This window comes from Galleria mellonella, unplaced genomic scaffold (assembly GCF_026898425.1).
Source record: "Galleria mellonella isolate WM207_F2 unplaced genomic scaffold, CSIRO_AGI_GalMel_v1 utg44, whole genome shotgun sequence".
Lineage (NCBI taxonomy): Eukaryota > Metazoa > Arthropoda > Insecta > Lepidoptera > Pyralidae > Galleria > Galleria mellonella.
Genome location: NW_026442100.1, coordinates 311,983 through 324,877, shown reverse-complemented (window position 1 = coordinate 324,877; position 12,895 = coordinate 311,983). Strand labels below are relative to the sequence as shown.

The 12,895-nt window shown below is 30.6% G+C and overlaps 1 protein-coding gene across 2 annotated transcripts; it reads left to right on the top strand.

The window, feature by feature from the left end:
* The first annotated feature begins 3,383 nt into the window (after positions 1–3,383).
* On the top strand, positions 3,384–5,643 carry LOC113518963 (keratin-associated protein 16-1-like). Of its 2 annotated transcripts, none has more exons than XM_026904005.3 (4): positions 3,384–3,509; positions 3,892–4,089; positions 4,857–5,054; positions 5,501–5,643. In XM_026904005.3, the coding sequence occupies exons 1-4, from the start codon at positions 3,434–3,436 to the stop codon at positions 5,512–5,514; spliced, it is 486 nt and encodes a 161-aa protein (XP_026759806.1). In that variant the 5' UTR covers positions 3,384–3,433; the 3' UTR covers positions 5,515–5,643. The 2 variants fall into 2 exon arrangements, with proteins under 2 accessions (XP_026759806.1, XP_026759805.1); XM_026904004.3 differs by having other exon boundaries at positions 5,498–5,643.
* Positions 5,644–12,895: the final 7,252 nt, after the last annotated feature.

The following is a 12,895-nucleotide window of genomic DNA, read 5'->3' as shown; positions in this document are numbered from 1 at the left end:
TTAGTAGATTAACAAATCACTATTTATTTTAGTACACGCATACTATAAGGGTCGCAGAAGGGAATAGGCTAATTTTTATCCCAGTCAGTGAATATATCCCGGTCACGTGAACGAAGTCGCGGTTAAATAATCAGTATGCTATATTTTAACGTACACCATATCTAAACTAATGGGTCAAATCCTCAGACATGTAGACACGCTTCGCGCAACACAAAATTCTCTTGGGTCTAAATTTATTGGAAGTATGTTTATTGTAAACATAAAATTTAATGTTTTATATAAAATAATTCAGACTATTGTCAGAATGTTATACGTCAGTACTTCATTAGTGACTCAATGATTGATGAATACCAGTTTTCAAGCGATGACAATATTGACTCATTAAACAATATGAATGAACAATACAAAATATCCATTTGTAATAATTTATCGAACAATTTTGTTAAAATTTATTTTGTAAGTGGATTGTAATAAAATTTTGAATTGTGACTACTAAAACAATTATTACAAATACTCTGTAATCCTACTGATTATTTGTAATCCTCGGTTACAATTTTTTTTTCTATTTAAGAATAACTTATAAATTTAAATTATAATTATAAATTTCAAAATTCCAAACGGTACGTGCTGATGCTCAATGGTAATATAGTTTTCTAAAAATGAAAGAATTCTCTCTACCTGTGAGAAACCGAGCCGGATCAGTAGTAGACTATAAATAGATTACTGTGTACACGAGTACATAAACAATTAATTATTAATTGTATTTTAAAAGCGCTACTATCAAAATCAAAACACTACAATATTTAACATCCACTCTGAATCCGTTAGAACAAAAAAATCTCAATCGGACTGTGAAATTGCATTGTTGTGCATCCTACATTTCTGTGCATACATGAGTCTACCGTTATTAAACGATATGAAACCTACTAATGTAACCTAACCTAACATAGTAACACAATTGCAATATTCATGAATATTTTTCATTTAGTAAATATATTTTAAATGTATTACAATGGAATGATAAACCCATCTACGCTATTGCTATCATTATATACATCATCATCATATCAGCCTTTAACTATCTACTTCTAAACGCGAGCCTCCCATATAGGAGGGGCATTTAGCCAGTAGGTGGTATGCTTGGCAGACGAATTGGCAACCGAAGTAAGGCTTTTAAGAAGGACGCTGCTGCCCATCCCTCGACCATTAAGGTCCCTTAGTTCTAACTATTGGTATACACCAATAGAATACCATTGGAGAATAAAAGAGAGAGCATGAAGTAAGGTAACATTTCATGACATAATCATAATGATATTGAAAATTTATAATAACGTTATAATAATCATAATAATAAATAACGTTTAATCGATCGAGCTAAATAGAAATATAACGCCTGCATGACTTCTCATGGACATCACAATGTATTTTGCAATAATCGTGGTACTGTTCTCGTCTACAGGTGTCGATTACCATTTTCAATCAGGATTACCGTCAGCTTATATGAGTATATTTGTCACTCTAAATATCGTAAAAAAGTTCAATATTCCAGTATTATCTTAAAAAAGTTATTTGTTATTTTAATAATGTACGACAGTTACTGTGTTATTTTCTTATGTTACAGATTTTTTTATTAATAAATTGATGTTATTTTGTTTAATAACATGATTAGATTTATTTTCTTTACAACCAAAATTAACAACCTTTTTTCAAGTAAACGAACCCCTGAAAGTGTTTAGCCCCTCATAACTATTTTATATCCCCAATACATATTTGTATTTAATCGAATCATCTTTAGGCAGTAAAGATAGATAGATACTCTTTATTGTTTCCTCCAAAAGATTTCAGTAGTAAACTTATTATATATAGACACAAACAATTACAAGAAATAGTCACGCGGAAAAAAACAATACTCGGCCTTATCACTAATCACGATCTTTTCTAGGCAACCTTTAGGTACAAAAGAATAGTTATAAACAGTTTGATCGAATGTACGATAAGAATTCTGTTGTTTTTAAATACATATGGAAATGTAAAGCTATCGAAGTTTTCATTTTAAACAGAGAAAATAAATGTAATTTCTGTTTTGCAACTTAGAATGGCAAACAAGCTGACGGCCCATCTGATAAAAAGTGGTAACCGTCGCCTATAGATATGAACGCCCATGATACCCCCATGCGTTGCCATTCCTGAGGACTCAGGTCTTATTCTTCTGTAGCTTATAAATTCATTGTTATATCTTACTCTTCAAACCGAAACACAGCCATGCAAACACAACTGCTTCATGGTAGAAACACGAATGGGACAGACATGTCCAAGGAAATTACTTTTGTTCAGAGTCTCCCTGATAAATAAACTATTTACCATTCCTTAAATGACGAAACCAGTCAGGTGCCTTTTTATTATAATAATTTTCTTACACATACTATACTCCACCGACAAGAAAGATCACAGCTCTTAAATAGGAATGAATGAAAATTGAAATAGAATAGAAATAGCATAAGAAGGAACATTTTTTTTTTGCTGTTGTTCATCTAGTGATTATTTGGATATGATTTCAAATTCCCCCTATAAATATATCTTCATTTGACCTATTTTATCATCGAATTGATAATGTAATTTTTTTATTACAAACACCACAATCAATGTAACATCTAATAAAGTTGCACTTTAGTCATAATGAATTAATACTTATGAAGTTTTATTACTCCGTCTGTAATAGTCCGCCCATTAACGTTAACACAATTGCATTAATCACTTTTCAACCAACTCCAAAAATAAGGAGGTTCTCTATTCGCTTGTACATTTTTCAAATTTGTTATCTCATAACTCTGTTATAAACCAATTTTAACAATTCTTTTTTTTATCTGAAAGGATATTTGTACAAAGTAGTTCACGTTAAAAATTTTATTAAATTCTTCAATCAGTCATAGTTATATATTATAAAACAGTACAAGAATTTATTCTAATTTTAAAGGCAAGTATTGAAAATATTAACTTAATAAAAAAACGTATTAATTAAGGATAATTACTCAACACAGACGAAACAAGGTAAATAAGTTAAGATGGGTTAAGTATTCAGATCGAATAACTTATCAGATTTGTATATTTTTTGTTATTATGTATTATATCAGCAGAATCAGCATTCTCGAGGGCAGTCATTCCCTATGTTAATCTGGTCTAAATTTACATTCAAATGGGATTAATATCTAATACAAGCATGACGAGTGATACAATCAGTCCATTCAAAAACTACATAACACGAAACCCTCAACGCGTGAGTTAACTTGCAATCGACCAAGTATTGTAATAGCGTCACTGTAATTTATTATTTTTTTAATAATTGTAATGAATATTTTTTCCTCATTTCATTTGCACATATAATGTATGGATGTTTAAGAAAATAAGTCACTAGTAACGTTGACTCACTATAAACATGTTGTTTTTATTTTATTTGTTGTTTAATTTTCAAATGTTTAATTCTGGGTTTTCGCAATGCACGTCATCAGGAGGTATGTTATTTTTTATTATTCAATTAAATATGAATCTTATAAATTTATCCTAAAAACTTGGATATAATATGCAATAAATGACAAAATATTTTATGATTCAGTGGTTGGTGAGAATTCGCAACATAAATTATAGCAATGCTGTATTTTTGATATAAGAGACAATTAGGAATTTTTTTTTATCAATTTAAATTAATTTTATCTTTATTCATTACTAGCTTTTACCCGTGACTTCGCCCGCGTAACTCGGATATGTTGATTAACCGGGAAAAGTAGCATATAATAAATGTATACCAAAGATCATGATGATTGGTTAAACTATTAGAGGCCAAGAAGAAAAATCACTTTCATATTTATAAAATTAGTAATGGTTTATTGTTCATAGAACCCAGCTGTAGCAGAGATAATGAAGTGTTCGTAAACTGTAAAGTCGAATGCCCTGATAGTTACTGTCCTGTGGACGACAGCCGTGGGATTATTGCATGTGACCCACCATATCCTTGCCCACCTGGTTGTGTTTGCAAATACACACACAGAAGAAAGAGCTTGACTGATTTACAATGCATTGAACCTCAAGATTGTCGTAAGTATTTACTATTCTAAACAAAAAATTTTGGACTTCAACCTTTAGCTAATTATAATATGATATTACTTACACGGGATTAAATCTTTTCGATTAGAAAAAAAGTAAACCATAATTAAGATTATGTAACACAAAACTTACTTCAATGTGGCAAAAAACTATTGAACCGATTTTGATAAAATTTCTATGAGACTGATTTATAAGCATATTCTTTCAGATAAAAAAATTACAATTACAGACTTATAAAGTAACAAACATTAAAAAAATACAACCGAATTGAGAACCTTCTTCTATTTGAAGTCAGTTAAAGATCAATACAGATCATTTACACAAAAATAACATATAGTTTTAATATTCGTTTCCAATTTTAAAATAGCTATGAACATATGAACACAGCGTAAATACTCGTAAATAAATAATCAGTGAAAAAATATTAAATGGCGATTAACTGTTTTTTTAGCAATAATTAAAACAGGAAATGATTCTCACGCGTATACATATTTTTTATGTATGTTACGCAATATCTTCATTAATTCTAAACGGATTTCAGTCATTCTAGGATCTAATATCCTGGCAACACAATTTTGTAAAAAAAAATATGACAGCTTTTTTTATTAAATACAAAATAATATACTCGACAAAAAGTAGATGATGTATTATATTCACCACAATAATAACACTCAACAAATACATTACACTACCTTATCAACAATTACAATCGTAAGCATATAAATTTATTGTATTCTTTAACTTTCTTTACAATATAGCCCCAGTGAATTGCACTAGACCTAATGAAGTATGGTGTAGTTGCCCCTCACCCTGCCTCGCAGAGGGGTGTGCAGATGTTAACAACCAGCCAACTACATGCAACACACTCATTAAGCCTGTTTGTAATCCCCGGTGTGTTTGTATGGATGGATACTTTAGGGACGACCGCGATATTTGTGTTCCTGCGGAAGACTGTCGTAAGTAAAGGCTTTTCCTTATATCTTAAAACAGTTTTATACCTACAGGTATTAAATATTTGTATTTCAAATTACCACATTTTCGCCCTCTTTAACTCTTTCCCTATTTATTCGTGTGGGAAGTTTAATAAATCCCAAAAATTCTTCTTAGAGATTATCTATTTTAAAATAATTAACTTTTATATTAAGTGTTCTATTTTTGGTCACTTTATACTACGAGCTATTTATTAATCATTTTCTACATCGGTAGTTCGTAATCATGCAAAAGACCAAACTGGTCTATAAAATTTAATTTTGTTGAAAAAGAGCAACCACAATAAATGATTTGTTCTATCATTTTTGACGCATATAAATATTTTATTTCTTGTTTTTATTGTTTTAATAGAAAGAAACTACACTCATATTAATTAATACCTACACTCTACTTCAATTTTTTATTACAGCAGATGCGCAAACATGAAGGCGGAAAGAATATTTAATAAAAGCAAGAAAACGCCAAGAATACAGTCTCCTAACACCTAGATAAATTTATAGAATAAAATAAGATTTATGTATTTTCAAACTTTAATAAAAGTTGCTACATTAAAAATGTGCCTTTTTTTCAAAATAAATCTTATTGGTTACCAATTTTATTCCTAAATAGATGAACTCCTTTCTTTGTATGTGTAACAATGACGTACATTATACTAAATAAGAATGCAGTAATGACATTTATTTGAAACACTTAAAATGGCAAATAAGCAGCAGGATTCATGATGATGGAAAGTAGTGACCATCACCTGACATAAACAGTAGTATAATTATTACAGAACATAATATCCCTTAATAAGACTAAGATATTATGCTATATTTGGCAAAATCACTACCATTATGAAATATGCTATAGTATACCTTTCAAACCAAAATACAAATATGTAAGCACGGCTGCTTTACGGCAGAAACGCAGTTAAAATAAAAGATACCCAGTCAAACTATTTTTGTACAAGTCTCCCAAATTTGTACAAAATCCCCATAGGTTACCTGATATCCTCTGTTCTATGCAATACAAAAATTTCTACAATCTGACGATGTAAGTTTAGAAAGATATAGATAGATAGATACTCTTTATTGTTTCCTCCAAAATATTAAAGTAGTAAACTTATTATAAATACAAACAATTACAAGAAAAGAATACACTGAAAACGCAATTGGCGGTTTTTTTGCTAAGAGCGATATATTTCAGGCAACCTTTAGATGGAGAATCTTAATTATAAATAGATTGACCGAAGGTTATGAGTCCGTTCGAAGAATTTATCGTTGAAAGAATTTATACGGTTTGCCAACAACTAGATTTCAATAGTTTTATCTCACCCTCAAAACTTTGTGACCGTTCGCCTATAGTACAATAGGTTTAATACCATAAGTACATAGAAAAGAAACAGGGGTTCCTATGGGTGACCGCTGCGAAAGCTGAGCTATTTAATATAAACAAACTTTAAAGTCAAGGTTCACAATAGTATACAGAGAAGACGTTACCATATATGAAATATTGACACAGAAGGGAAACTCCTTTGATGTGTTTCCAAAGTGTAGTGGATGTCACAAGAAAATTAAATAAATTAAACAAAAATATATTATATTATATATATAACCAAATTATAGTTTACCTTTTTATCATCAGGTGTAAAAAAGATACATACAACACAGTTTAATAAGGTTTATGAGAGTCTTTAAAGTTTTATAAATTCGATAATCAATTTAATATAAAATACCAAAATACGTTAACATATAATTAAATTGAATTTAAAGAAAAGTTCAGTTCGAATAATAGGCTAAATCTGATTATTGAAATATCTACCCTTCGGTGACATAATCTATGACGTTATTAGAGAAAGAATAAAAAAAAAAAAAGAGGAGGAGAGACGGCAGATCGGCGGGGGCGCGGGAGTCGCCTTTTAGGAATTGCGCAATAAAAAAGAAAAGGAAAAGAAAAAAAATGGCGCGGGAGTCGTGTTTTAAGGAACTGCGCAATAAAATAAAAAAAAAATAACTAGGATATAGATCTAGGAGGGACTGGTTCGATGAAGGGGTTTGAGATCTTAGTGTATCACTATGGATTAAGTGTGTGAAATTAATCAATAGAAGACTGGAAAATCCGGTGAGCTTGTTCCATTTATTACTACGTAGTTAGATTTTTGACTGTGATCACAGGCAAAGTCTATACTTAATATTTTTCCCAACAACTATTAAAATACGTATTTAGTCGAGTCCATATACCTTTAGGTAATGCGTATATCGTTAAATGCAATCACATTTGAACAAAGTTTACATCAATATAATTTACGTACTTACGTTATTCTACTCATATACAAAATCCAATTATATTGTCGTTTGATAGAACTTCATCAATTTGATTCAATGTTCTAATTGTCCAGTTTTGGAAAATACTTATTGAATCAACTATTGAACTATTACAATACTAACTAGTTTCATATCTAGTTATTATAAAGTATTTATTTATTGAGGATAATAGACTAAAGTGACTATGGTTTGGTCTCATTGCTGGGGAAACAGCCATTGATGAGAGAGAGGGGTTATTGAGTGGCGACCCTGTAAATGCAAGTGCGGTGTGGGCTACCTCCATTGTTTGGAGTGACTGTTTTATGTGTATTGTGGGGCCGTTCCTTGTGTCAGTCGGTGGAAATTGCCTGTGTTCAGTCGTGGGTTGGTGATGGTTGAGACGATGATGATGATGAAATATTTGTATTTATTACACTATTACAGTGTTGGTTTGGAATATCTGTTCATACTTAACGCTTCATGGTGATGTGTTTTTATACCATTACTCGGTCGACCAGATTAATGATTCTTAGTCTATATTTGATTATCCATGACTACATGTGGGGATTTGTTTTACACCAGATGTACAAAGAGACAGCTTAACTGTTGCAAGTGATATTATGTGAATGTAATACTTTTAATACATTATTAATTGTGTTACTAGATAAATTCATGTGACTGTGGGGTGTTTATGGTAAACAAGCCTGTATTGTTTAAATAGATATTTTGTTTTGATTTATTATAAACTTTAATATTGATTTTGTTGTAGTAAGCAAGCTGATAATAACAATTCTGTGTGTATTACTGATTACTAATAATATTTAATTATGCTGATATTATAGGTGTGGATTTATTTCCTAATGGTAATAAAAGTACTTAAAGATTCTCTGACTATAGTTACCCTTAACTAGGTATGAGGTTCAGTATAAAATTGGTACTGTATGACACTTGTGAAGCTATGTATTTTACTCATATTTAGGAGGAAAGTTGTCCTGGCGATAAGGTTTGTATGTGTGTTGTTTGTTCATGTTATATTGACTAGACAAGTTCAGACAGGGTTAATATTAGTGAAAATTTACTGGATTTATATTTAATATACATGTTTTGAATATTTTATGGGAATAGTATGGAGATATACAAGTAGTAAAATATAATATTAGTATTTTATAAATTTAATTATTGAGTTATATGTTTATGTCAGACTGTATCCAAGGAGATATTATCCTATTAATATCAAGTTAGGACAATTACTTTAAATATTAATAAAGCAAACACTAACACTGATTATTCACTTCTTTAATAAATTTACATTAGAGGTTAGAAATCAAATAGATAGCATATTGGGAAAATCTTCACCACACATGTATTTGAGGAATGTTCTTGAGAATTAGTACTGTATGTATATATTATTGCAAGTACAATTGCAATAAGAATGTTAAACTTCTAATCTTCTGTTTATTCTTGAATTTGAGAGTAAGCTTGGCTACTGATATGAATATAAAACTGCAGCATTACTGGATACTATTAATTATTTCTGGTGTAAACCATGATTATTTATGTCACTGATAATTTAGTTTTATATTACGGTTGATATATGATGATTTTATATTTAGTTATATTAAACAAATACAAATAAACAAACTTGCTAGTATTTGTTACGTTGACAGTTGTGATAGATAATCAAAATTCAATTCAATACATCAATACGTCATTCAATACGTCATTAATGTGACAGATGTCAAACAAAAGGAGATTATACACGTTATGATTCTATATCTAAGTCTATAGAAAATTTATATAATATTCTGTTATTTTATAATAACTGTAGGGGGACTATTGGAATTATTTATATGAGAAATTTCACTTAAATGATATGATAATTATTTAAAGACCTAATTTCTTAGGGATTTAATCATGATGATTTAAACACTAAAACACTTGTTGATCTGAGAAATCTTCTTAGTAAATAGGTTTACTAAGACACTAAAAGGAAGTAAATATAGTATAACTATAGTACAGCTACAATAATTGTATAAGACTTACTGTCCTTTCTATACAAATATATATTTAATCTATATCTTTCACATTATAATTATGCAATATATTGCCTCTACTACTACAACATACACAAATAGGACTTATTGTCCTTCCTATATACCTATATATAATAATTGACCTGGCACTTTAATGTGTAATTTATCAGTACTTATGACAACAACCAATTAGGACTTATAGTCCTCTCTATAAAGCTACATAATTATTTAATCTGATTATTTCACAATGTGATTAATCAAACCTCTACAAATATTACAAAAGATCTCTATTACTCTCAACACAATAATAGCTTGTTGGACTTAGTGTCCTCAAACTTATAGAAAACCCAACTGGTTATTTCACGAGACGTTGTTAACTTGTGATTAATCAGTGTCTTTTAAAGGACTTATAGTTCCTTTAGATATATCTCTCTGAATAAATAATTGGTTAATTCACAATGTGGTTAATCAACAATAATATTATATATAATTGACTGGACTTATAGTTCATTCAATAGCACTCATTACTTTTAGTAGCTCTCGACCTATGGGTTGGACTACTCGTTCTTAGGCTCCGGCCTAATCAACAGATTTAACTTGAACCTTGAGTATTCTTGGTATTAAGTAAATAATATTAAATTGACAATGCTATGTTATGATATAGCAATTATCAACATTATATGGCTTGGCCAATTCCAGGGTGTGGAAGGTATCCCCTATCACACAAATCTTCATCTCTATCGGACTGTCTTCACAGGTGATCTCTAATGTCACATTATAGGGCCGAAGGGTTATGTCCCAACAAAGTAAGTTCTGGTGTCTGGGTGATCTCGCTTCTTGGTCTGATCTCTTGTGGAGCCGAAGGGAAACCCCCATTGAGTAAGCTCGTAACAGGGTGACGCTGGGAAACAGTTTCGTACTGTTAGTGGGTGATCTCTATGTCGCCATATAGGACTGAAAGGGTCATCGCCCATGAGTAAGCTCTCGTGTCGGAGTGATCCTGGGATTTCAGTTCCGATCCTTTTGCCTCTGGCAAACACCAATTTATACTGGAAGCATCGTGGGGCTGGTGGAGCCACTGTAATGTTGAAGTAAATGTACTTATGTTTGGTTTGGAAATTAATATATTATATTCTAACTTCCTAGTTACATGAATTATGAGTATAATTCATTAATTATTCTTAATCCTTAAAGACTTATCAATCATCTTCATTTTTTAACTCCTATCATATACCAATTAAAGAACCTTTTGGTTATTACACACACAACGGGTCCTACATTACTAGACGATCACACATTTATTTATTTGGCCAAATGATCAAGTGTTCTATTATAAGATCTGTTCAATATTATGTATTTATTGTAAGGGTTTATATGATTCATAGGTTGTTTGGGGTGTATAAGACAATATAGGTATGGGGTTATATTGAGAGTGTTAGGCCATTCTTTAGGGTAGGTTTTCATTAGATTTTCATAGATTTCATTAGGTTAAGCCTTCGTAGGCTTTTCTTAGGCTTTGTAGGTTTTCCATGTGTAGGTTAGTTTAGAAGGTAGTTATTTTATATAAGGGGTGACACATAGGCAAAGGGGGGGACCATCACAACTTGGTGTGAAATTGTGCGACAAATACCTAGTTCCGACACAAATCTCTCAATGTTTGCTGAAAAATCAATACAAATACTTTGAAATAAATATTTTGTTAGTAAGTTGCAAGCCTGAGAGTTTGGATAATACGAGTATAAATTGAATAGTAACTTTTTTATTAAGAATACATATGTCCTATTTTCATCTACAAAAAAATAAAAGAAAATCAATAACAAATCTATACAATTTATAAGATCTATTGATAAGCATTTGAGTAACTCTATTGTATCTACTAAATACAGGTAATACTAGTTCTAGGTTGGGCGGTATATGAATCTGTTGGCAACACCAGTTACTCAGTTATTAAATTGGCAACACTGGTAACTCGAGAGATAGATTCCCGCCTTTTTTATTGTATTGATTCATTACATGTTGGGTGCCATTTCGTTTAACCGTACAACCATTATTGGGGAATTTAAGTCGCATCATCTAGTCCAACTACCAGCAATTGTCCACTCCACTCCAATATTAGACCCTTATATTTGGTGATTGATTGATACTGCAAACAATACCATTTGTCTCACTATCAGATCTGTATACTGAATATAATAAAATAGCTAAATAAAGCTTCATTACCAAATATTATTAAATTTTATTAAAATTTGTGGTTTCGTTACAACTTAAAGAAAAAATAACTATTATAATTAAATGTCTTCCAAAAATGAATAGTTTCTCAATTGGCGTATATTTTCAAATGATTAAAAAAAATGAAGGGTCTTATTATTTTATTCTATTTTCTTTTATTTATTACCTTACAATTCTGTAATTTACAAATTGATTCGAAAAATTATTTATTATCTGAAAAGTTATACTGTCAGATTTGTTTCGTCAGAAATTTTATCGAACTCAGTTCTGTAGTTTAGTTTGTAAAACAAATAACGGGTTCTGCCACGATTTTTGTTATTTATCTTAAAGTTTTTAATGTTTTTTATGTAACAAAATCTTAAATTATATAAAGATATTTCACTTGACTCACTTTGTATCTGGCAATACGTAAAAATAAATTTCAACAGTACATTTATATTTGTATTTATATTATATTTATAATTGTTACTAATATTATAAATGTAAATTTGGTTTGTTTGTTTGCTGTATATTATCTCTTGACATCTAACCTCTACGACTAGTTTTATGTAATTATACCAAATGTAATTGAGAAAGAGATAATATTACTTTTTATCACGCTCTATAAACATATCCCGGTCACGTAAACTATTTGTGGGTTATAGAAAAAATTATATAAAGTGTAAAAATAAAGAGCAACACCGCACGGCATCGACTAGTGTTACAACAAAGAAATTTGATAAGGGGCTTTCCAAAGGAAATCCGATAGAGGTTGAAAGAATACTGAGACAACTACGGAAAATTGAAGGGAAGCTGCCGGTGTTCGCCGCCTTAAACATTTCACCCTTCGCCGAGCAACTTTGTTGCGAGATTTCGCTGGAGTATCCGAGTGAATGAGATTTCTTGAACTGCTCACAAAATGGACATAAAATTATGCTAAAAGGAAAACACCTTCAGATAAGCACTTATTTATTAATTGCTAACTGTATCTCGCGACTTCCTCCGCTAATAATGGCTACTTGCTAGGTAGGTAGGTAGGGTAGGTATAGGTAGAAAGCAAAACAATACTGATTATGTTATGATAAATAATAATAATGTTCTACGATTGTTACGCAATATTTATAACTAATTCATCATCATCATCTCAGCCATTGTCTGTCCACTGGTAAACATAGGCTTCCCGCATAGACTGCCATAAGGAACGATCCTTATAAACTTGTATTCACTGACTCCCTGTAAAGCATTTGAGGTCGTCACTCAATTAGTGGGGTATCATCCCCC